This window comes from Podarcis vaucheri (assembly GCF_965113315.1).
Source record: "Podarcis vaucheri genome assembly, chromosome: 9".
In the NCBI taxonomy this organism is placed as follows: domain Eukaryota; kingdom Metazoa; phylum Chordata; class Lepidosauria; order Squamata; family Lacertidae; genus Podarcis; species Podarcis vaucheri.
This window is the reverse complement of record NC_138767.1, coordinates 20,165,302-20,191,048: the sequence shown is the minus strand read 5'-3', so window position 1 is coordinate 20,191,048 and position 25,747 is coordinate 20,165,302. Positions and strand designations below refer to the sequence as shown.

The 25,747-nt window shown below is 43.6% G+C and overlaps 1 protein-coding gene across 3 annotated transcripts in view; it reads left to right on the top strand.

Annotated features, from left to right (window-relative positions):
* The first annotated feature begins 9,082 nt into the window (after positions 1–9,082).
* The window catches only part of UNC5C (unc-5 netrin receptor C), a 319,406-nt gene continuing 302,741 nt past the window's right edge, over positions 9,083–25,747 (top strand). For 2 of the 3 annotated variants that reach the window (XM_082236368.1, XM_082236366.1), the window contains exon 1: positions 9,084–11,290. In XM_082236368.1, the coding sequence (XP_082092494.1) occupies positions 11,164–11,290 (127 nt within the window). In that variant the 5' untranslated portion in view covers positions 9,084–11,163. Of the gene's footprint in view, positions 11,291–25,747 lie in introns of all 3 variants that reach the window. The other variant, XM_082236367.1, reaches the window with a different exon arrangement.

The following is a 25,747-nucleotide window of genomic DNA, read 5'->3' as shown; positions in this document are numbered from 1 at the left end:
TGGCCCTCCTTTCATTTTCTTTGTCACAACCACCTAAGAGATAGTGACTGTCCCGTCCAGTGAGTTTCATAGCTGGGTAGGGGTTTGAACCCCAGTCTCTCAGGTTCTAGTATGACACTCTAACCACTACACCACACAGGTGCTCTACGAAAGAAGAACTGGACGACACTGTACCAAATACGTCATCCTTCTCCACTTCAGCATTAAGATCTTACATAAACAATACAAGTTAGAAACTTAACGTCAGCTGCTTGAACTCCCCAGTATAAGCAGAATAAATGCTTGTGTGTTCCCTTGCTAATAATGATTCACATACCGTGTTTCTGTCGAGAGGACAAGCTATTTGGTCAACGATTCCTGTTATCAGCATTAGCATCCAGCGGAGCACTGACAACTGGCTGGATCCCACTACACATTACTCAGACCTTGCTCATCCTCTGTCTAGTACCTATTATCACACACAGAGAGACAAACTTCAAAGATGGAAAATGGCTTACCGAGGCCCTAAGGAAATACCCTATGTCAGATCGAGTCATATTCTGCCCGAAGCCATCTGGCCCATCTGGTTCATGCTCTTTGTGTCATTCTAGTTGACTTTATACATATTTATTCACTTGAGGTCCTGAAGCAGCAAACGCTCACAAAGTCTTCTGGACCTGATTGAGACAGACAGAAAAGAGATCTGTTCCAGGACACTGTGAAACTGGGCTTTGGGTCTCCTCAAGACTTTCACCTTAGGCCTTGGGAAGTCTCTTCATGCGTAACATTCTCCCTATATCTGAGTGTAGAGAGGAACAGGGAGGGAAATGTATATTTATGAACCCCATCATGTAAATAGCCACGGACAATGGAAAATCCCAGGTACGCGTGACACATTTTCCTACACCCTTGAAGGGAAAAAAGTTAGATGTGAGGTGGCTTTGAGATTTTAGGGTAGGCCCTTAGGCTTAGCCATGGGTGACAACTGTACTTTGGGACAAGTCATTAATACACACTGAGAGTAATATGAGGAATAAGGCGTACATGGAACACATCTAAACTCAAAGAAAATGTCTGGCTTCCAAAAACGGAAGTTAGGTTAACTATTTGACCTGTGCTCATACATATTTCTCATTATTATGAGGCATAACAAAATGTACCACACACATAATATACACCTTTGATTTTTCTGAACTCTGTTTTCATTATGCTTTTATGGTGATTTTGATTTTTGTTACATATTATGCATTAATGCATAATGTTTTTTAATGATGTCATTATTATGTCTTTACCAGAAACTTTATGTTTAGGCTATTGTATACGCATCACGATACTCATAATTACCAGTCTCCTGTCTCAAAAAGATGGACTGTATCTCCCAGTAGAGATCCATATGAATATTGCATGCATGCTGATGCAAAGTCATCAGTCTTTATCTTCCTGCACAATACTTTTCTATGTGTATCACATTTTCTGACCAAAGCATAGAGCTCTGTATCTTGGAAAATGTGATATAGATAGCTATTGTGTTGGCTGTGTGGAATGTGATTGTGCAGATTTCATGGATGCCTAAGTGGATATTTGAAAATGTCCCTGCATAAAACTGAGTTGCAGAGTCATGAGAGAGACCTGTTCCAGCCTTAACAAATGGCCATTTGGATAGGCCCTAGGTTATTCCATACAGGCTCAGCCTGATCTTATATATATAGCCTCAAAAGTAAGACCCACTGAGTTAAGTGGCACTTACTCCGAGGTAACTGCAATCCTGACAACACTTAAAGTACTATTTTTCTTCCTCAAAAAGTAATGATTAACAATGTGTGAATGGATTGAAGGTACTTCCAGACTATTTTGGGGTGGAACTCAATCACACAACAAATTTAAGTGGCTCAATTAAAGTTTATTTGGAACTCTTGCAAAACAAACTTACTCCCTCCCCCACCACACACACACACACACACACACACACACACACACACAGATATGACTTTTGGTTGGGGAAAATGTCAGTATTCCGACCAGGCCATTCCACCACCACTACCACCAACCCATTTTTCAGGTTTCAGTGTTTCAGGGTTTTCAGTGTCACCCAAGCATCAGACAGCTACCAAGCATGTTCAGTCTTGAGACTGTTTTGAGGAGCTTCCCCACTTAAGGGGAAGTTAAAGATGCTTTGTGGTTCAGCAAGGCTTGGTGTTCCCTGGAGTTTGCCCAAACTGTATCTCTTTTGTGTGTGTGGTGAAATCTTGGTTACTTAAGGAATGGAGGCTGAAGACTGCTGTTAGTCAATAATGATAGTGATGATGGTGATAAGTGTTCAAACCCTTCAAAGTGTCTTAGTATTATTATCCCTGACTGCCTAAGGGCAGCCATCTAGTGAAGAAGAAGAAGAAGAAGAAGAAGAAGAAGAAGAAGAAGAAGAAGAAGAGTAGTTTGGATTTGATATCCCGCCTTTCACTCCCCTTCAGGAGTCTCAAAGCGGCTAACAATCTCCTTTCCCTTCCTCCCCCACAACAAACACTCTGAGGTGAGTGGGGCTGAGAGACTTCACAGAAGTGTGACTAGCCCAAGGTCACCCAGCAGCTGCATGTGGAGGAGCGGAGAAGCGAACCCGGTTACCCAAATTACGTGACTACCGCTCTTAACCACTACACCACACTGGCTCTCGAATAAGTGGTTGAAGTGACATTTGGGCATCAAAATCTTAATGATTTCACAACAATAGCTCTTCTTTCTTCTGGCGGGACTTCATATACCACAGGAGAGGGAACCTTTTATGGCCAAGTGGAGTGGGGAAGTGAGGATCACTTTCCCTTCTGGGCAGTCTCCCACGGGCCATAGACCAGTGGTGAGTGGGGCCAAAGGCAAAGTGAACAGAGCAACAAGGATAATATTTACCTTCACATAGTAGGCTAGTTTCTATGCACAGCTGTCTCACACCCATCTTGAGCCTCCACCCAGAGAAGAAAGAGGTGTTCCCAGAGTCCAGGGACATATTCCAGCCAGGCAAAATCACTCACGGAAGGTGCAAAGCAAGGCTGAAGGAGAGAAGATGTGTAGATGGCATGGAATGCAGAGATTCCTGAGAGCTAGATAAAGAGGGTTGGAGGGCCACATTGATCCCCTGGATCTGAGGTTCCCTACCTCCAATACAGCAGCAAAACTGTGGCTGCAAATAATGTAACAAATAACACAATATTTTCCCTTGCTAGGCAGAGCAGCACGTGTTGGATTTCCAATTGCGAAGGAGCTGTTAAACGCAGGTGTGGGAAACCTTTGACTCTCTAGATGGTGCTAAACTACAACACCCATCATCCCTGAGTATTGGCCTTGTCTGCTGGGGCTGATGGGAGTTTAAGTTCAGCAGCACCTGGAAGGCTAAAGACTCACTACACCTGTGTGAAAGGCTCGGGAAACTTCCCAGCAGTCTCCTTTTTTGCCCTTCGGGTAAGTCTACTCCGCAGGAGCCTCTTTGCCGGCAAAGGCAAGGTGATTCGCCTTCCCCGCTCTCGGTTCCCTTTACCATCCTTGCCCTCTGCTGTTGTCGTCACTGGAAGAACACCAAGCACACTCTGAAGCCTATTGGGAAAGGAGGGAGACCCCCAAACTGAGCCGACCTTCTTCCGCCGTGCTTCTACTGCAGGACATGGCGACGCCATTCCGATCAAGGAATCCACCTCGGGTTTTGCTGGTGTCTTGCGGGAACGCGAAACTCCTTCGGCTGTACGGGCGTTGGGCACAGCGTTCCTTTGCCGAGGCTTCGCCCTCGGCTCCTGCGTTCGATCAAGAGGCAGAGGGACGTGGGGACCGGGCGTGCTCTCGCGCCCTGCTTCCGATCTATCCGACAGGCGCACCGGCACACTCTGGGCTGCCCTGCCTGCGCGGAAGCCTCTCGTGCGGAGGCATTTAAGGCGGGATCGACGCGCGAGAATCCGGGGCTTCTGTGGCCAAGTGGTGGTGCGGCTTGCGGGGGAGAGAAATCTCAAAGCACCCTGACCCTCGGCGATTTGAGGTTTCTCGACCCTGGCGGTGCTAGTGGGCGAGGGAGCCTGGATCGACTTCCATCGGCAGGGCACGGCGAGGGAGAGAAGCGAATTTGGAACAGGGCTCCGATTGCGCAGCTCAAAAGCAGCCTCGCCCGATTTGCTCGGGAGTTTCGCGAAGGCTGTGCGCATTTATCTGGGAGTAAATCCCAGAGAACCCAGTGGGGCTTAAACTTTGGACAAGCCAGGTAGAGAATGGGGGGGGGGCATTGCAAGCCGTTGGGTAGAACGAGGGCTCGGCTAAGAGTCAGGATTCCCCCAGTCCTACATCACCCCTCTCCATTTCTATAATACTTCGCGGGCAGAGTGGCTTGAAAATACAGAGGGATGGAGACGTGTGTATGAATGAGGATGTCGGTGCACAGCATTTAAACTAAATCGGTGGAAAAATATATACAAAGCACCGTCACTTTACAGAACCATTCTGGGGGTTTAAAAAAATAAGGAGCTTTTTCAACTCCACTAGGCAGTAGGGAAAGTCGGTTCATTGACACTTTGCCATCCGACGTTGCATGCTAATTTAAATGTGATCTATAGTAGGAATAGGCAGGTGATCATGGGCATAGCCAAGGGGGCAGCTGCCCCCCCCCCAAGATCAAGTAAAACAATAGAAATACTTAACTAATTGACCAATCACGTCGGTTCCCCCCCCCAAAAAAAAAAAATCCTGGCTACGCCCATGCAACTGATCAAATCTTTGCAGATACTTGTAATTTGTCCAGGTCCAGCACATTCTTGCCTGCATAGGAGCTAACTCCTAGGAACCGAGCCCCCCCCAAAAAAAAATAATTGAGGGGGCTGGGCCTCCACAAAGTTGATGGGCATTTCCATTCAAATAGTGCTGCGTCTTGTGATCAGTTATGTGGGGTGGTGGTTACCTGCCCCCCACCCATATTTTATTCCAGTTGGCACCCCTGCTTACCTGTAACCATTGCTTGCTCTCCAGAGTCTGGTTTGGTTGCAAGATACCAACCAAGGCACGTAGTTGTACTGAAAAAAACTTGTTTCCATTTGGTGCCTTTAGCAATTTATATATATATATATATATATATACACACATCATAGCACAAAGTTGTTTCCATTCCTTTCTCTCGCTATTTGATGGCACATAATGTAACTCACAGGTGCTTGGATTCTAGAAAGGAGAACTCCCTTCGCAATTTATATGGGATAATCTCATAGGAAGAAGTAGAAGTAGTAGAGTGCTTTGTTTTCTCTTTATATATTAACTTGTTATTACTGTTTCGATTTATAAGTCACTTGCCACATAAGGCATCTGCAAGCAACTTGCAAAATTTAAAGTGTAACATAACATCAGAAAAAGAGCAATATGTTACTGTATGGCTTTTATGGTAATCTATAAAACAGACCCTGTAGAACAGCAGCAGAAACTTCAGCAGCAAAAGACATGCCATCAATAAATGGCAAAATCATCATAACCTGTCAGATTAAATGGGAGAAGATGTACGTTTTTACCTGGCACCAAAAGGATGTTAACGAGGCCACCAGGGGAAAGCATTCCACAAGTGGGAATATTGCACATGCACATTAAAACAGCACATTATTGGGAGCAGAGGGCTAGTGCTTTATTCTACACTTCTGTAAATGGTGGTGGGGAACTACATAAATGGTGTGCATTTAGGAGATCAGTTAATTGCAGAAAAGTGTATGCAGCAAAGGAACACAAAAGTATCTACAGCCAACTGCTTTCCCATTGCATAAGTCTTTTAGGAATCAGCTTAAGGGCCTAAATAGACGTTTGGGAGGATTTGTGGCCCCTGCTAACTCATATCACCCTCCCTACATTTCTCTGGTAATGCCTAGCATTGAGGGGGGTGGGCAGCCTGTGGTCCTAGGACTACATTGCAGTCCTCAGTCTAATTTGAAAGGGCATCTGCCAACTATTAGGTCAGATCTCTGGCAAGAGTGATTTGTTTCCCAGCACTGCAGCTGGACCAGGAGGAGGAAGAGACAGAATGCGGAAGATAGGGTGACTCCACAGACGTTTTGCTCTGGCTCTTCCTCCTAATGACTTCAGCCCCACTCATGGAACTGGCATGGAACCCCTAGCAGACCAGCCATGAGAGAACGTGGCCCTCAATAGAGGAAAACAAGAGGCTTCCTACACTGAATCTGGTGCAGGGGTGAGGAAACATTTTCAGTTTGAGGTCCACATTCCCATCTGGGCAGCCTTCCCGGGGCCAAAAGTCAATACTGGGTGGGGCTAGAATGAAAAATGGACAGAATAACCAGAGCCATAGCTTGGGGGGGTTGCCAGGTTTTTTGCCCTGGCTGAAGCCTCCAAAGGGGCTCCCAGCCTGTGTGTGTGTGTACACAAATGTGTGAGTGTGGGTGCCAAACTGGTTCTTTGACCTGGGTTGAAATAAAGCCTAGTTTTGCCCCTGGAATAACTAAAGTGTATGCTAGTTTTTGCACAAACCCACAAACCCCACTCTATCTAAGCAAGCAAGAGGTAAGATCAAAGTTCAAGGACACTTTCCAGACAAGCAATTTGACCATATTTAGTAAAACAAAAAAATACATGTCCATTCAGAAAGCCAATTTTGTCATAATTGGAACTCTTTTACATATGGGGAAAATAAAAACAAATCAAGGAACATCCTATTTCATGACCAAAGAGGGGAAAGGGTGTATTTGGACATGGATGTGTTTGGAGACAAGCACCCAGTGAAGAAGGTGAAACCCCCTAACGGCTGGGAAATGTCCAAGTTTTCAGTGTCTTTACCTTTTGGGTATTAATACTCTATCTGGCCATCACAGTTCATCTCCACTACTTTATGAATTTGTTCAGTGGATCAGCCTCTGACTCCTTTGGAATACTTTGTCTTCCACAACAAACAAAGATTTGCACATCCATTCCAGATTCATTTCTCATTCCTTATTCAAATGTTAGCTTTGCAGCAAAGATCCTTTTTTCATTTCCCTATTGCTACAATTACAGTATAGCTGGAATCACAAAGGGCTTTCTTCCAGATGTTACCTCTAAGAACTGCATGGTAACTGAAGGAACAGGAAGTTATTGGGGAGTGTCTACGTGGTTGGTAAACTGCAAAATGATGGGGGGAACCGTCCGCTCCTCATGCATGACTTAGGAACAAGTCCTTAAACTGTCTGGGTCTAAAAATTGCTACCAATACTGCCATCTGGTCATGACTCCCAGCCTACTGAAAATAGAGAGCTACGAACAGGGGGCTGACTGATGGTGAAAGGAGGAATGCCATGCATTGGGTAGTCCAAGAATCTGGAGGTCTTTCATCTCAAAAACACAAAAACAGGATACAAGCTTCTGCCCTACACATAGGCTGTGTACACACACCTTTTACTCTGCACCCATCACAGCCTTAGCAACAATCTATCCTAAGTCTATCCTGTAATTTATTAGGGAACACTATGTTTCCCCTCCTAAACAAGCTTAGATCCCATCTGAGAAAAACAACAGATTAGCTGCATTTTCAGCTGGTAATGCATACGCAGTCACGATGTGCCTAACTTTGTCGGTCACCAGAGCCCACTCAGAACAAAAATGTATTCTTGAGAACCTGCTCAATGTTTTGCTCCCTAGGAGATGCATATTCTCTTGGAATGGACTCTGGATTTTACAAAAAAAAAAAAAAAATCATCACAAACAAGGCTGCCAAGTCAAATCAGGCCGTGTTTAGCCAAGTTTATTTTGCTTTTATTGGTTAAAGCCACAGCAGCATCTACAGGTACAGAACAAGAAGTTGTGCATTACAGCACAATGCAGTGACCCACATAATAGGCTTTTGACAATTGTTTGCAAGCATCTTAACCCCTCTAGCTCTGTTTGTCCACTAAGCAAACCAAACACTCTAGGCAGGCATAGTTGACAGGTTTTGATTATTACTGAGGTAATCCATTTTTACATTAGCTGGCCTAAAAGCAGCTGTAAGGATCACAGGCAGGTATTTTGGCCAGACAACAGGATCAACAAAGCTAATCAAGAAATAAATGTTTTGCTCTTCCTGACTCAGTAGGCAGAACGTACAACTGCCCCAAGCAGAAATCCTGAGAAGAATATACCGGTATATGGGAACTGAAGGATTATATTGTCCCTTATAATCCCAACCAATCACTTCCTCTCTGCAGGAGAAGGCCCCCTGCACCTACCCTTTCTCTCTCCCTTCCATAATACATCAGTCAGGTGTTGTCCCTGGTGTCTGTTGAAGACCTTCCTTTTCCAGCATATTTTAAAGTTGATATTCTTATCCTAATTCATGGGTAGGCAAACTAAAGCCCGGGGGCCAGATCTGGCCCGATCACCTTCTAAATCCGGCCCACGGAAGGTCCGGGAATCAGCGTGCTTTTACATGAGTAGAATGTGCCCCTTTATTTAAAATGCATCTATGGGTTATTTGTGCGGAAAAGGAATTCATTCATCCCCCCCCCCCCATATAGGCAAGCGTGTGAGGGACACAAGGTGTGAGGGACAGTGGACCAGCCCCCTGCTGAAAAAGTTTGCTGACCCCTGTCCTAATTAGTATCTATAATGGAGATTGATCAATCAATCGATGGATGATAGATAGATGCTTTCATTGTCAATCACTTCAGGGTATTTCATAGGAAGCCCCTTGGAACATTCTTTACAACATTTTCAGGTTTCTTGTTCTCCCCTTTGGTCAACCACTTTATTGACGCAGTAGTTCTTTATATTCCAAAGGAAATGACTGTAATGTGGCCTTCTCCAGACCAAAGAGCCTCACTACAGCCTATAGGTTCAAGCCTGGCAATGCTTGGTGTCTTTTGGTGTGTTGCCAGGTCTTCACAATGCTCTTCCCCAGGGATGGTACTCACATGGCTGCAGCCTTATGCAAATGCCCCAGTGCCCTACTGTCGTGATGTTATCCCCGCCACAAGCACAGGGCCAGGCAATGAGTTCCCAAGAAGGTGATCTGACTTAAATAACAACCATACACAGGCTCCAGAGTCACCCCACACTTAAATAACAACAATAATAATAAATAATATAGGATTGTGGCACAAGTGTCCTGTTGCATCCACTACAGGCAAAGAAATGCAAGTCGGTAGAGCATGCGACTCTTAACCTTAAGGGTTGTGGGTTCAAGCCCCACATTGGGCAAAAGGTTCCTGCATTGCAAGCGGTTGGACTAGATGATTCTCATGCTTCCTCCCAACTCTACATTTTATTCTTCTATGGAACTAGATGAAGGTAAAGGGTTAAAATCTCCCTCTTTCTAGCAGATAGCAGCTGGGTGGATTTTCTTGTAAAATATGGAAAATAAATATTATAAATAAAATACACATATAAAATCTGAAGGGAACCAAGCTTCAGCTTGTCTCCATAGGAAGGGCAGCTGCTTATTCTTCTTTTTGGAGAATCTTGGCTTTAAAACATGAAGCTACCTGCCATAGATCCTTGGCCCATGTAGTTCATTATTGCATACTCTGACTGGCAGCACCATTCCAGGGGCAGAGCAACGGGAGCTCACTCCATCACGGGGATTTGAACTGCCAACTTTCCAATCAGCAGCCCCAAGAGGCTCAGTGGTTTGTCCCAGCTCCTGCCAACCTAGCAGTTCAAAAGCACTATTTTACATCCTTTGAACAGTTTGTGGCAAAGGTCTAAAATTATCTCATTCTAAAGAGACCTAACTTAGGTAGTATCGAAAACTGCTGCTCTTGTTTTACAGCTGTTAGAGGACTCCTGACACCACAAAGGCAAGATCCCAGAGGTGGCTGTATCCCTCATGAATCCAGTCTCATGAACATATTCCTATTGTTTACTCACACAGCCACACATTTCCAAGCATGTTTACTCAGAAACAAATCCCTCTAAATTCATTAGGATTTCTAGTGTTTGGGATTAACAGCCACTTAGATAAGAAGCTCCGCTGTTTTCTGGGTGTGGTCACCATTCAGCATCAGCGGTGAGAACCTTTGCTGAAATCTGTTCTCTGGGTGTGGTGAGATTCCTTTCCCTTATTACTCTCATCCCCCCCTAATCACAGCATGCGGGCTTTTAAAGGCACAATATCAACATTGTTACCCATGTCTGGTCTCAAGTAAGTGTCCAACCTGCCTATACCTGCCTACTTAAGAGTAAACCCCAATGAGCGAAGGAGACTTATTCCCAGTGGTGCGTATAGGATTGCAACACATGCCATATTTGCGTTCAGGATCGCTGCCCCTCAACAGTCTTACTACTCTCGAGTTGAGAGAAGCGCGTCAGCAGCAGCCAGGGGGAGGAGCCAGTCCCGTCCGGGAGTCCAGCTCCGGTTTTGCAAGTGTTCCTGGGAAAGCGGCGCTCCATTGGCTAGAGCGCGTTGTGCCTCCGCCAGGGCTCCGCTCCGCAGCTCGTGTACCACATTCGAGGGGGGGAGAGGCAGAGGGGGAAAGCGCGCCGGCTCTCTCGCTCTCGCTTCGCCTTCGCGCAGGCAGCGCCGCGCTTAGGGGCGTGTGCCTCTGCGGGGCTGTCTCGCCTCGCCTCCAGTTGACACCCCGCGGCCGGAGTTGGGAAGAAGGATGCTGCCGGAGCCGGAGGCGCTTCCCCCCGTCCTCCCGCCTCTGCCATCTCCAGCTCCCTCAGACCTCTTGGCCAGACTATGAAATGACCATTCCTGCTCACCTCGCAGCAGCAGCAGCAGCTCCCGCCGCCCGGACCCCGCTCTTGCCGCTCGCGCTTGGAGCGAAAGGGCGCCCGTCCTGCCTGAGGAGCAGCCCCAGCTGGGTCTACCGGCCAAGTCAAGGCGGCTGAGGGAAGAGAGTCGGCCAGGCTGGCGGGCGAAGCCCGTTTCGGAGTGGCTGCTTCTCCGTCCACCTCAGACCCGCGCGCGCCCCTCTGTGCCCAAGTGTGCCGCCTGCCTGAAGGCGCCGCTGCCGCCGCCGCCGTGCGCGCTTCCTCTCCTGGGGCGAAGCGAGGCAGCGCCTCTCTCTGAAGTCTCGGGCCACTTCTCCAACTGCTCCCGCTCCGCTTCGCCCTCGGGAAAAGTCGCGAGGGCGGCGGCGCTTCCAGGTGGGCCCGTGGCCGACGCAGCAGCCCATCACCGCGGAGAAAGTAGGGGCGGGAGGGTGGGCTTGGGGCACCGGCGCGCTGGACTTCGGCTTTGGGGTTTGGCTGCTTCCCCCAGCAGCAGCAGCAGCCATGGCGAAAGGGCTGGAAGCCGCCGCCGCCGCCCGCTACGGACTGGGACTGGGATACTTACTGCAAATGCTCGTGCTGCCCGCCTTGGCCATCCTGAGCGCCAGCAGCCCCGGCTCCGCCGCGCAAGGTAAGGCTGCCCTGGTTCGGCCAGGCGGCGCCTGCCTGCCTGCCTCCCTCTCTCGGCTGCTCCGAGTTCTTTCCCGGCCTGCCCAGGCTGGACTGAGTGGCGCTGCCTGCCTGTCCATCTTCCCCGCAAAGGCGAGAGCGAGCGCTCTCCTCGCTCACCTCTCCACAGGTTAAGGGATACCAGCAGGGCGAGCTCGGGACGGGGGTGGGGTGGGGAGGAGCCCCTCTCTCGTTCAGCGCTATCGCTACTTCTACATTCCTCTGCCCAAGTGGCCCCGACACCTTTGGGGCGTGTTTACTCGGTGTTCAGTGCCGACGGATCCAAAAGGGGGCTCGTCTCCCGAGCCTCAGAACTGCCGCCTTCGAGGCGCCTCATGGGGCTGGTGGCTCCTGAGAGAGATGGATGTGTGGATGGATGTCTTCAGGCATCCCCGCTCGCGCACCCACCCCTTCGCCTCTTCCTCCTCTATCCACGCAGCTTCTGCAAGGGAGAAACTTACGAAACGGGGCTCTCCTCCCCCTTTCCCCTCGCCAGGAGATGGGGAGCGAGAGGGACTCTCCCCTAATCCAGCTTGATCTCTAGGACTGTGGGGGGGGGGAACCCGCGATCTCCCCTGGTTGGAGCTGGAAAGTGTGTGCGTAGGTGAGTGAGGGACAAGCTCGATCGCTTCGCTTCCTCGGGAAAGGCGTTTGAAACGCGAGTGGCGAAGGGAGTGTTGGAAGCGGCCCGGAGTGAAGCTGTGCTGCTACGCAGACGCCTGTACTTTGCAGTTTAGGAGAGTCCGGTCAGGATGCCAGGCGGGGCATGTCCCCCGTGCCCTCGCCTCCCCTCGGCACATCTGGGGAAGGAGGAAGGAAAGGGTTGTTGCCGGCCTTGCCAGTAGCACCCGTGTGTCCCAGCTTCTCTCTGAGCGTGTGTTGCTATGCAGCTATGTGTCTTTGCCATGATGAGAACCGCGGGAGTGTTCATGGTGAGTTCCGGCCCCTCTTTTTCTAGAAAAACAGCACTGCAGAAAACCATTTGAAATCCCCCCCACACCCTCAGCTGAATTGATCACAGCCTGAGGTACTCCTCTAGGTCCAACACATTTTCTTTGACTTCGCTAGGAGACGTCGCCTGCCTAGTTTATTGCCACCTTAATAACTGGCAGGTTTGTTGTGGCAGAAGCCTATAAGGTGCCACAAGGTTGGCTCTCTGCCCATCACCTTCTTTCTCCGTCTCTCTGTGTTTGATCTGCTGAAACAGACTTAACAGGGCTACCCCTCTCGAATTTGACTTTCAGCAGGAGCACTTCAGAGAGAGTGAATCGCTTGCGTGCCAGGGGCAGCTCTATAAACATGAGCCAAAGTGAGACAGCCACTTCAAGTGGCAGGTTTTGGCAGCCATGAAGGGTGGGAGGGCAGGAGAGTTGAGTGAGAGACACATCTGCCCCATGGGGTAGAATCCAGTGGGGAAGCATTCCTGGGCAAGCTGCCTGGGGCAAGCCCTATCAAAAGAAACAGGAGCTGGATGCAATGCTTCCCTTCTCACAGATGCTATGCATTTCAGTTGGGGACTTGTGAAGGAGAATTTCCTGATGGATTGTGTACCATATTAAAACAGTAGTTCAAGGCACTATTTATGTTTTCCACTGTAGGCATAAAAAATGTCTGAGAGGCACCTCCAGAGCAAGTGACCTCTTGCTTTACCCTTCTAGCCCTCAGGGTTTGGGGTGATTTTTTTTGCCCCTACCCAAATATTAATATGTGGACAATGCTATCAGGATGCTATACCACCCCCCACTTGAGTCAGAATGTTTGCATTTGTATAGCTACCAGGAGTGCACAGTACCCTGCTGATGTTCCTTTGCTGAGATCCCCATGAAAAGGACCCTTTGCAAAGTTTGCAGTCTCTGGGCAGTATCAAAACTGGTTGGTTGGCTCAGCTCCTTTGAACCCCAGCACTTGAATAAAAACAAGAGGAGAGACAGACATCACACTTCTGCTGGACCTTTCAAGAGGAGCCAGTTTCCATGTGAAGGATTAGTAACAACAGGCACCAGCAGAAGGGTGGCTTTTTAGGTTTAACAAACACACTCTTCTGTTGTCTCCCCAGACAGACAGGTGCCAACTAACTTCATATATATATATATAATGAATGCTGGTTTTCCTGATATAAGACTGAGGAAGCCAGAAGGAGAGACCCTCACCCCTGATTATTCACTGAACGAATTAATGAGAGAAGCTGATAAGGCTCCAACTCATGTTGAAAGGATGGCACTGTCTTTATCTCATAACATCAAACAAACAAATAAAAGGGTTAATTGGGGAACAAAAGCAGGCTCCATAGAGAGCCAAATGGGAAGATAATCTGATTAGTACTGGAAAGGGAGGGGGCAAGGCACTATGAATGGGACAATTAGTTGAATTGCTTATGGCTAATATAAGAAGCACTATCTGACAGGCTGAGGTGCCTGGGAGTTCATCCTTCTTTCTCCTTTTTGCTTTGCTCAGCAGGAAAAGAGCTTTCCTGAAATGTTCCTCCGTTGGTTTCTAAGCCCCCTTGCCTGCCACCTCTTTCACTGCACGCCTAAAACATAATCTTCGCCCAAAGAATTTGCCTGTGTACATATAGAAAGTAGCACCATCATACAGAGATATATATCACTAGCTCGTTTTTTAAACTGAGAATAAATCTGCAGCCATTTTATTACTATTATTATAGCCTGAAGATGACTGTAAAATATCTCCTTCAGAATTATCTCTGTGTCCCCGGGAATGTTTTGCTACATTCTGACTAACCTTGCACTAGAGCATCAGGTCTCTACATTGTATTTGCCTTGGCTTCTACATCACAAGGCATTTCCTTTGCAAGATGCTTTAAGCGAGTGCCTTCTTGAACTTCCCTTGCCACACACCAGTTGGCTCAATAACAAATGATGGAAAGAAGTTCCATGCATGTGTTGAGCTATATGCCATATATAAAATAACAACAAGCAGACTCATTAAAGCTAGCTGAGAAACCTGTTTTCATTGTTACCATGGTAAAAGGAGTGGAGTGGGTAAAAGAGACACACACCAGAAATTCACATTTTCAGTGACAGCTGAAGAAACATTGTTTGCATTAGAGGGCCCCGCAGAAGACAACAAGGATAGGTGTTTCCCAGGACACCTGGAATATTGTCCAGTTAGGTTTCTTTACATAGAGCACCCAATAAAGTCAGTACCAGAATCCTTTTCAGTGTGGGCATATTTCCTCTTTCAGGTTCAGGGAATTCAGAGGAATCCACTCAAATCTTGGACATGCAGTTTGTAAAGCATGCCAATAAACTTTTTTTTTTTAAAAAAATAATATTTTATGTTAAATGGAAAACAGTGACATAAATTATACAACATGCCTTTTTCGAACTTTTTTTTTAATATTAAAAATATAACAACAACAACCCTACTGTATTAAAAACTTCTGTGGTCCAAAGAATTCCTGTGGGTCTTGGGAGTCTGAAGGACTGCCACTTTAGGGATCAATAAAGTCGCCACTATTAGGATGTCTATGAAGTTGCCGCTACAAGGTTTATTGTGCATGAAGATCTCTTGGATCACTTTATTGTTTATACTGAGAGACTATTTTGGGGGGGTCATGTGGGTGAACTTAGAAGTCAGTGCTACTCTTCGATCTTTTTGAATGTGAAGAAAGAAGCTAAAAACATTTCCCTGTGTTCTGGATTGGACTGCTTGCTTAGAGATGAGCAAGACTGAAGATGGCAAAATAGCGCCCCCTCTGGAATCTGCTGTCTGGTACAACTGCTTCACATTATTTCAGTTGCAGGTGCTGTGAAGCTCTGACAGAGTCAGAGGTACCGATTCTCCCATTGTCATAGCTTTAATGTAGCCACCAAGACTGCTAAGCTAACTTGGAAACTGCAGAGTCTTGAAATATATTAATGTTCCTTTCTACAGCAATCTATTCCCATATGTGCTTCCATTTGTGATTAGCTTGTTTTAGGAGGAACCTGACATGCCCTTTTCTAACCCTCTTCTAATACCAGTATTGGATTCATACCTTAATAATAATGGTAATAATAAATACCGACCATGGAGCAGCACATTGCATACATACAGCTCTGCTTGAATATTATTTGCGATCATATGGTAGTGAGAGAGCTGCCACTGGGTTGTGGGGTTCAGAGTCCAAAAGGTTTGAGAGGTCTGCATTATTTCATAGTAAGGCTGGTCCTTATTCAAGTGCCCTAAAATAAAGCTGTTCTCCTTTCTTTGTGTTAGCATTTCACATCTGGCTTATGATGTGTAAATAGTGGTGTTAATGATGCTCTGTGTAAACTACTTGTTTTTCACATTCAGTAATTACAACTACAATATAGTTAGGGTTGGCACAGGATTACCGGTAGAAAAGTTTCTGCAGCTGTAGGCAGAGGGATTTGCAGCAGTGTCTGGATGTGGAAGACTTTTTGTTGTCCTCATCTGTGGGGAACATTCATGTAGTGGTTAGCTAACGTTAACGTTTTACACTTCACTCTCTCTTTCAATTATGCATGCTGCTTTTCCCGTGCAATTTTAATAATATTATGATTGTTAACTTCATATGGGCACATTCAATCTTAACTGTATATGGCATTCTGATTTCATTTAAACTGTGTAATGAATGAAAGAGGAGTCCTGCTCACTATACCTACTATATGATGTCCTGGAAATAGAATAGTGGATGTAATAAATACATAGGAGAAAACCATTGCAGAAAGAGGAGAATGAAGCATAGCCATTGGAACCAGGTGGTCATGAAGCTTTCTCTTCGTCACAAATATGTGAGAGCAGATACCAACTGAGAAAGCATTAAAGCAAAGGCTGAACAAAAATTCATGACACTTTCTTTTTAATTATTTGACCAAGATAGTGTAATGGACCATAGGAGACTGATATTTTTGCTACAAATTTGGGTGGTTCACAGGTTCCCCTGCTCCTTCAGCTGATATAATGATGCATGTTGCCCTATGCAGATGTTTACAGAGGGTATCAAGGGAGGGATTGTAGTCATGGTCGCAGAGCCCATCCCACTAATGGGCCCAGTGTTCATACTGATCATAATATCTACACAGAGACCTGCACAGGATAGGGCCCTGTGCACATAGAACTCTGTGCAGACACTATGGTCAGTGAATAGCATTTCCAAAATGTGGCTCCCCAGATGTTGTTGGACTACAACACTCTTCATCGCCTGTCAGTGAAGCTGGAGGTCAGGAACAATGGGGGTTGGAATTACACAACATCTGAAGATCGAAGTCTGAAAAGGGGAAGTATGGGGTACAGGGCAGTGTTACTGGATCCACAATCTTCTCTCTCCTCTTTAGCTGAATTTTGCACCACAATTCTTTTTTTCTGGCTTACAAATAAAAACCTCCCTAAAGCTTATGACGACACTCTTGACTCCATAGTGCACTGCACTATGAGAATTAGACAGCCAGTCTCATGAGAACTCAGATTTCAAACTTGGCTTTGCTTTTTGTAGGATCCAGACCCAATTAAATGAATGATTTAAATGAAAACTACTTCTAGTTTTTCCATTTTAGTAAGTAAAGTGGGTCTTTTCTTTTGTCTCAAAAAACTGTACACCCTGGAATGATTTTCATAATTATCAAGCATTTTGCCTTGTTTCTTCTCTTGATCTTTTGAAGTAGGGCATGGCTGCCTTGGGCAATCCTGGAGCCCTCTCCTTTCTCTTTCCACTACAACTTGGAAAACAAATTCACTAATTGAGAAATTGATGGATTTTTATTTTTTTTTAGCCCTCTCCCTAGAGAGATGTGCTGCTCAGCATACGAATAAACCACTGAGGATAAAGCATTAGGAAGAACTATGTTTATAATTAACTGGGAAAATAATTATAGTTTTCTATTGTATTACTAATCTTTATTTTAGCATCTCAGGCTGTGTGCATATTTGACTTCTTCAAGCTGCCAAGATTTCTTGTGATATTTCTTGGGGAGAAGTTGTTAGGTGTGAGCTACAACTTACGGGCCTTGGAGTACTGTATTCACTTTCATAGAGCTTAGCCAAGGAGTCACACAAATGAACAACAATGCAGTTATATATATTATAATATCTATACAGTACTTTATAAGTTCAGGGTAACTTACAGTAACTTGCAGTAATATACATGAAAAGTAAAAGCTACAGAACATAATAAAATAAAACCATAATGTCAGATTAAGACAAGCAGAGCCAGCTGTTATCCATCCCTTATGATGAAATTTCCTTAAGACTTTCTTAAAAAGAAATGACTTGGGCTGCACTCCTGCACACAAATCAACTGCACAAATCCCATAGACCTCAGTGGGATTTACACAGGCTAATTGTGTGCACTGTTGCATCTTTAGGACATACTTCTAGTAATATGTGGACATGGGAGAATAGAGCTATTTTGAAAACTTTTATGAAAGCAGGTAATCTAGCAGACCAGGCAAGCTGTTTTTTTCATTTAGTACTCTATTTGCCAAAAAGGAGGACAATCAGCTGCAGGAAACACATTCACAACATCTCAAACTGTACATGTACTTCCTGCTTGCCAGCACTATGATTGTATAGGACTGTGGCCATAAACTGGCTTCTAAATGCAAGCAGGAGAGTGCTGTGATAATTCTCCCTAGGAAAGTAATTCTATACAATGGGGCCACCACTGTGAAGTTCCTATTCCCTGTATATTTGCTAATAATGCTTCATAAGAGATTAAAACTTCGAGCAAGGCCATAGTGATAATAGGGAACAGGATACCTCATTTGTGGATAGGATTCTCCCTAAACAGTGCTTTGCATTTTATATGATGACTTCTTCACTGTGACCCCAGAGATGTGTGCGTATTCAAGGTTGCAGTGCAAAGAATATAGATTCTAGCACTGGAAATCAAAGGAGTGGAGAGAAGCAGAGAAAGACCAGACAGTATACTACTCGAAAAGCTTTTTTTAACTGGGGAAAGAACCAGATGAAGAAGGATGGAAAGTGACTTACTACACCCCTAAGCTATAGGAAATCTTTAGGTCCTTTCTCATTTGTAGGTGTCTTGTGATGCCCTTCTTTTTTAAACAAATAAATAACCCAGCATAGCATGCTCTGTCTTTCTCTCATCCAAAGCTGTATCGCAGGAGACTGGTGTTAGCCAGTCCAGATCTCTGAACGCTCAACTACTTTATTTAGTGAAACAATAACATAGCAGTCCAGATTTCAGATAACTACCAGACTAAACCCCACATATCAGGTTGAAGTAGGCAAAATGCCCTTATCGACTAAACTTCCCTTACTTTGATATATCATCTCTGCATTTAGCTTGCTATGAACTGATTATTGAAAATTTCTGGCTTATGCCTTTAATTATGCATTCTGAAAATTTCTACTGCTGTCAGGTACTGCAACCATTCTCCTCGTGGCTCAGCATTCAGGTCCCCTGGTGACACACAGCACTGACAGATTTATATGCTGAGGATGATGGTGAAAGAGTTGGGTTTGAAAGTAGAGGTCAAAGGTTATGCATATTACACATATTTTGTTTCATTTGTTCCACGTGTGCATGCTGGCGACTATATTGTTAAAAGTTACCAAGCCCCCCCCCTCAAAAGAACCTATAATTAAATTAAAGTGATAATTCTGAAAGAGGAGAATAAAAGGAGCCATATGTGCAGATATTTTCTCTAACTCACTGTATTAGCAACAGCAGCAGTTTGAAAATGCTTGGTGTGGAAAAAGTGAAATATAATATGAGAATACGCCAACCTTCTGGGGATACGCTTTTTAATTAAGCACCTAAATGAATCCTGTTGCTGAAAGAGAGAAGGAGAGAGGGAGGTTGGAGCGAAAAAAAGGACTTAATTATCTTGATGCATCAGTGAACCAGTTCTATTTGATATGTTGGCTCTAACTATTTGTATTTGTAAAAGAAGTGCTGAGTAGGATTTGCCTGTAAACCAGTATGCAACATTCTCTCTCTCTCTCTCTCTCATATTCTGAGCTCATGCACTTGATGGATTCAACAACCTTAATAATTTGGAACCTGTCTGCCACCTTCACTTTCATCTTATTGCACTGGTAGCCACACATCATGATCAAAGCTGTCCACTGGGGTTCCTTGCAGTGCAGAATGCAAACTTCAGCAAGACAATGGAAACAATATCTTGTGTGTAGGTGTATAATGATATATAATTTTGTGTGTATGTGTGTGTGTTCAGTACACCTCATTATTATGTAAAACTCTATCCACTAATACCTGATTTAAACAGTTAAGAAAACATGAAAGTTATAAAGTACAGTCAGTTTTTAGTTCTTTTCCACATGGATGGTGTTTATATGCATTTTTGTTATAAGAGTATAATCAGTTGTCCAGTTTGGACATAATGAAAAACTGTGGTTACCTGCTCTGTGAGCATACATCTTCCAGTTGGGAACTGTTGATTTAATTTTCAGGTAGAGAATGTATTTGAAATAAAAACAAAAATGTTAGGAGCTTAATAGGAAGTGTATCAGTTCCATGGCCTAGCTACTAAACAGACAGAACAGGGATATATTACAGTTAGGGCTTTTTTGTGACAGTGTTCATCAGTACAGCACCTCTTTTTGTGGCGTGCAGAAGCTCTTTTGTGCTGGCACCCATGACATTTTTATTAATATATGAGTACCAGCACTCCATCTTTTTACCAGAAAAAAACGCCAATCATAGTAATTAAAATGTCAGAATTTTTCAACTTGTTGATTTGTGTTTGGACATTACTCAACATGGAATTGTCATATATAATGTAAGCTAAAGCCATGATTTGGACATTACTTTTGTATATTTCTTTTAGATATATATTGCATCTTTAGCTTTCAAGAGAATATGGGACAGAAACCAGTTTGGCATATAAAAAATATGTCTAATTGTCTTCAATGGATCTTAATTGGAGGGTGCTGAGGATTGACCAGTCTTCCCAGAAATAATTCCAATTGAATTTAATGGTTTTCTTTGCTTTGGAAGCATGCTTAGGCAATTGGAAAAATGAAATGGATGACTACCCATCTTTTACTCACTCCTATTAATTTACTGTAAATTCAGTTAATCAAGAATATGTTCTTGCTCCAGCCTCATCTAAAATTACCTTGAGTCGCTTAGGGCTGTTGCTGTATTTCTGCATATCCCCCTCCATTCATCATTGTAATGATGGCTGATGTTCATGGTAGATATAAGTCCCAATCAAAAGTAAGGCATTTAGAAAATGCCTTCAGAATCCTGTGCAGCATTCTAACTACTTTTGAGGCATCAATAAATTGTTGCTGAACATCAGTTTCCAAAACAAACACTAGCTGTGCTAGGTTTTTTTATTATTATATCCGATTAGTAGGTATACTTTAGTTCATCCATAAAAACATGATCATGGAGAGAGCGAAAAGGAAATGTATTTCTTTGTCTATGTAGTTTTTAGCCACCCAGTGGAGATGTTAAAATTTAGCAGGCAGTCTTGACATCAGAGCTGATAGAACAGCAATGCCATTGCTGGTCATTTGTGTTAGCATGTTTCTTTTCAAATATTTAATATGCTGCTTTTCCAGGGGAAGCCCGTCCAAAGCAGCTTACAACAGGAAAAGTGACAATTATAAAAATCGGTCAATTACTAAAACAAAAACAGATCCACAAGAATAAAACAGAGTCAGAACTTGAACAACATACAAATATTACAGCCTCCATGTGACGAGGAGGACAAAGAAAAAAAAGGTACTAAGGGGAGGCCAATAAAATAAAATGAGTTTTTAAGGCCTTCTGAAATGCCCAACATGTAACTGCCCACCACAGCTCTATACCAGAGATGTTGAAGCAGCATAGCAAAGGCTATGGTTGCGCACTTCACAGATCTATGAGTGGCTGTACCAGGACTGAGCCTCTCAGAGTGTGGGGGCAGAATGCCTGGGCCCAAGACATTTAGGACTTTAAACATTAACACCAGCATTTTCGATTGAGCCTGGAACTGCACTGGTTGATACTGAATGAAGCTGACTACAATGCCACTATCAGGAATCTAGTATAGCAGCATATTGAGCCTGCTGAAATTTACGAACTACCTTTAAAGGCAGTCCCACTTTGAGTACATTACAGTATTCTAGTCTAGCTTTGGCTAGAGCATGAGTAATTGTGGTTAGTCTCCCCTTTTCAGAAAGGACTGCAGCCGGTAAAATGAACTCTTGACTGCTGGTTCTAGTCATTTCCTCAGAGTCCTGCCTTTAGGCTCTACATTCTGGGAAGAAACAGTTTAAGCACTTTAGGCTAGAGTTCTATACGCACTTACCTTGGAGTGAACCTCCTAGAACTCCATACCCTCCAACATTTCTCTGATGAAAACAGGCACGTCCTATTCCATAATAATGATTTTATTATTTATCTGGCTGTGTTATCCCAGCTATCCAGCTTCCAACATATATAGAAACCCAATAAAACATTAAAAATTAAAAACTTTCCCTATAGAGGGCTGACTTCAGTTGTCTTCTAAAGGTTGTATGGTTACTTATTTCCTTGGATTGGGGGCCGCATAACTCCATACCCACCAACATTTCTTTGATGAAAATAGGGCATCCTAAGGAAAAGCGGGACATTCTAGGATCAAATCAGAAACCAGGGCAGCTTCTGTAAATCCGGGACTGTCCCTGGAAAATAGGGACACTTGGAGGGTCTGGAACTCAGTGGAGTTCACTTCTGAGTAGATGTGAATAGGGTTTTGCTGTCAAAGGCCAAGTTAGGGATCAAGTGTGAAGAATAAAAGAGACAGGCAGTTCCTTTTCCTGTATGGAGTCATAGTTCAGGACTAACTGCTTTCCAGGCCTCAAAAAGAACACAAATGCAGGAAGTGATTTATTGCAAGTACTCCACAGAGCTCCCAGTCTCACGTTAAGACACCACTTGAGCTCATTCTATCATAATATTGTTAAACAGGCAATCTTAAGGAAATGATATTAAGCCTCTGCGGTGCAAATTTTATCTAAGCAATGACTTAATTTGCAGCATTTTGCAATTAATGTGCTGAAAGTGTAGGGAGACAGAAACAAAAAAACAAACAAACAAGGGTAAGCAGGGAAATGTCAAACTCATATTAACATAGTTCTTTGACCTCTCAGTTCTACAGATGCTTCATTTCAATGTGACATTTTTAAATAATGTTTATAAGCAGTGTGCTTATGTATTTTAAAAAGGAATGTAGCTAACTATCCATCTAACATTTGTTCTATGACTCTTTGCCATATGATAGTACACAAAAATGGAAATTTAGACAACTATATTATGCAAGCATAATGATAATTTATGAAGTTTGATTTGTGACAAGATTAGATATGAGAATGCATAGAAGCTTGAGGGAATTATTTTTCACCAGCTTTACCAAAACTTTAATTTACTGCACTTAAACTTTTATGGATGTTTTGCCCAAGCTAAATGTGCTGACTCTTGGGAAACAAGTAAGGAAAACCCTAGATTAAATGTGTCCGTACTTCAACGCTTGTTAATTGCTGTCTCATTTCTCAATTTTAAGGTAACTTTAAGATTCTAAAATAGTGTGTCAATCTGCCAATTTTGTAGCTTTGTACCCACAGTATTCATTAACACAGATTATGTAAATCATAATTGCCTAAAACAGGCTGATTTCTGCAACTCTGAGTTTCTGCTCTGTGTGACATTAAATGTATATTTGCATTTAATATGCATAGTGTTTTTTAAATGCAAATAGGAGCCACTGAGGGGGCTCGTTATTATCAGGATCATAGCAGGTGAGAAGGAAAATTTAACCCTTTCCTCCTCTGCTACAGCCTCAAAGATAATCATTCCTTTGAAATTACTATTTGCATTGGGAGAAACCAGTAGCAACATCACATCCAACTTGACCTTAAGTAGCTCATCCTTGAAGCAAACCTATAAACATATTTACTCTGAGGTTAATCTATCTGTGCTCAGTGGGACTTTTGCCCTAGTCACTGTGCCTTAAAGTATTTTCATAGTGAGAAGCAGGTCCAGAGATGGTTATAAATTGTGTAAATTATGACACTCTCATATACTAGACCTGCATGCAACAGAAATTTGAGCCTTGCCGTATGGGCAGGGCTTAGAATGAACTACTTTATGGATCTACGTGAGATAAATTACGGGAGAGCATTACAAAGTTCACACAGAAATATAAACAACGTTCCTTTCAACTTGCTTGTGGAAACAACTTGGAGGTTATTAAGAAGAAAAAGGATAATGACAAGGAGATGGGAAGATGGGACTGTGAATATCAAAGCAGCAGAAATATAAGATGATTGGACCCCTACCAAACTCGAAGCATGGGTACCCCCCACAAAAAAATTAAAATTCGGTTGAATATTTGGACTCTGTGATATGTATTGGTATAATTTGGAATAATTACCGTATTTTTTGCTCTATAAGAAATGTGTGCGCGTCTTATGGAGTGAATGCAGGCTGTGTAGCTATCACAGAAGCCAGAACAGCAAGAGGGATTGCTGCTTTCACTGCCCAGCGATCCCTCTTGCTGTTCTGGCTTCTGAGATTCAGAATATTTTTTTCCTTGTTTTCCTCCTCCAAAAACTAGGTGCGTCTTATGGTCTGGTGCATCTTATAGAGCGAAAAATACGGTAATTAATATGATATTATTGGTTTGGTAAATGGAAATTTAATAAAAATTATTTTTAAAAAACAGAATGAACTACTTTAAAGCTGTAGGTGGGTAGCATCCAACAGAATGATATTCATAGTAGACCCACTGAAATTGTTGACTCTAGTTCATTCATTCCAGGGGTTCATATTGTGTGCTAGAGGGATCTGACCCACACATTCCAAGCACAACCAGTTTGGAAACATGGAACTGCAAGGTAGTTTTAGTCTCTTGGAGAGCTTTCCCCTCCCCTCCACTTTTGACAGATTTCCTGCACAGATTGGTACAAAACTGAGCTGCCTTTTAAAAATATACCAGCCTGCTTTATGAAGTCCAACTTGTTCAGTACTCATTCATGCCATATCTGTCACCATAGCTGTCTGGGGTAACAAGGTAATTAAAGCCTAAGGACAAAGCCGTATTTCATTATTCAGAAAGAAGGGCCCGTCTAATGAATCCAATTTGCTTAAAATTGTGTCAGGAACATTAGCCCAGATTCTAATCTCACTAGATAACTTATCTCTCTGTTGGATCTTTTATTCAGTCCTCATTATGGCATCCTCCCCCCCAACATTATTCTTCTGACCTGCTTTTATCAGCACCATTCCTGAAAATTGTCCCCTTGCTTCCTTTTAGCTTTCAGTCTGTGAAAACATTGGATTCATTCCCCTTGCCACCTCTATGGATGTGGTATGAGCAATGCTTTTAATCTTTATACTGCTTACTTGATATGCAAGTGTAAAATTATAAAAAATAACATAATTAAAATACACACTTTGATCAAAACATGTAAATACCCATAATGAAGTGTACGATAAAACAAACCCATTTAAACAGTTAAAGCAATTAGATCAGGAAGTTGAAGTCAAGAGACCAGGGGCATGGTTGTATAAACAGATTCAGGAGCTGGTGGAGTACCAGTTCTGATGGAGCCTCTCATATTTCATCAGGGAAAGCAATTCACAAGACAGCTGTTAGCCTTGAAAATACTTGCCTCCGTGTTACCACAAGCCAATAATCACCATACCGTAAGAGAACTTATCTTTTAACATAGAATGTTTAACACAGAATGTTAAAAGTCCTTGCAGGTCATGGCAGACCTGCAAGGCTAGATGCAGTTGGCATCCTTGACAGATGGCTGTCAGCCTCCCCTTAAATACCTACAGTGAAGAAGGGCCTTCCACTTCCTGAGCCAGTCTGTTGCTTACCTTAAGAAGTTTCTCTTAATGTTTAACATAAATCTGTTTCCCTGCACATTCCAACCAAGAAATCCGGGGCAAAAAAAGAGTGGATCCTGCTGTACATGCTGTGTTGTGACATCACTAAACAGCATTAGTAGAAAAGTTGGCATGTAGTTGTAGAATGGCCATGGGGAGGATTACAGCAGGATAAAATTCATGAAGTGTGGCTGCCCTTTTTGTGTATATAAATAATCATAAAGAAGAAATGCATCCCCTGACTTTCCAGTACTCTTTTTGGAGGAATACATTTGTATAATTTATAATATTCTCTGCGTTTTGTTGTGACTGTGTTACATTGATGTCAAAATTGATTGTATTCTTTGCAGACCTGACCCAAATACAAAAAAAACCCTCAATAAAAGTTATATATATATTCATGTTTAGCAAGTGTGATGCAAATTCAGTAGGATTCAATCAGGCAGCAGCTGATTTCCCCTTTTAGTCAGTTTTCTCAAAGCAAAGTGAGTTTATTGCTAAGAGGTTGAAATGTTAAGCTATGCGGATTATCAGCAAATCCTGCGAGAAAAGACCCAAATTTGGATTTACCTTGGATTCTCCCTTGGGTGCAGACTCTAA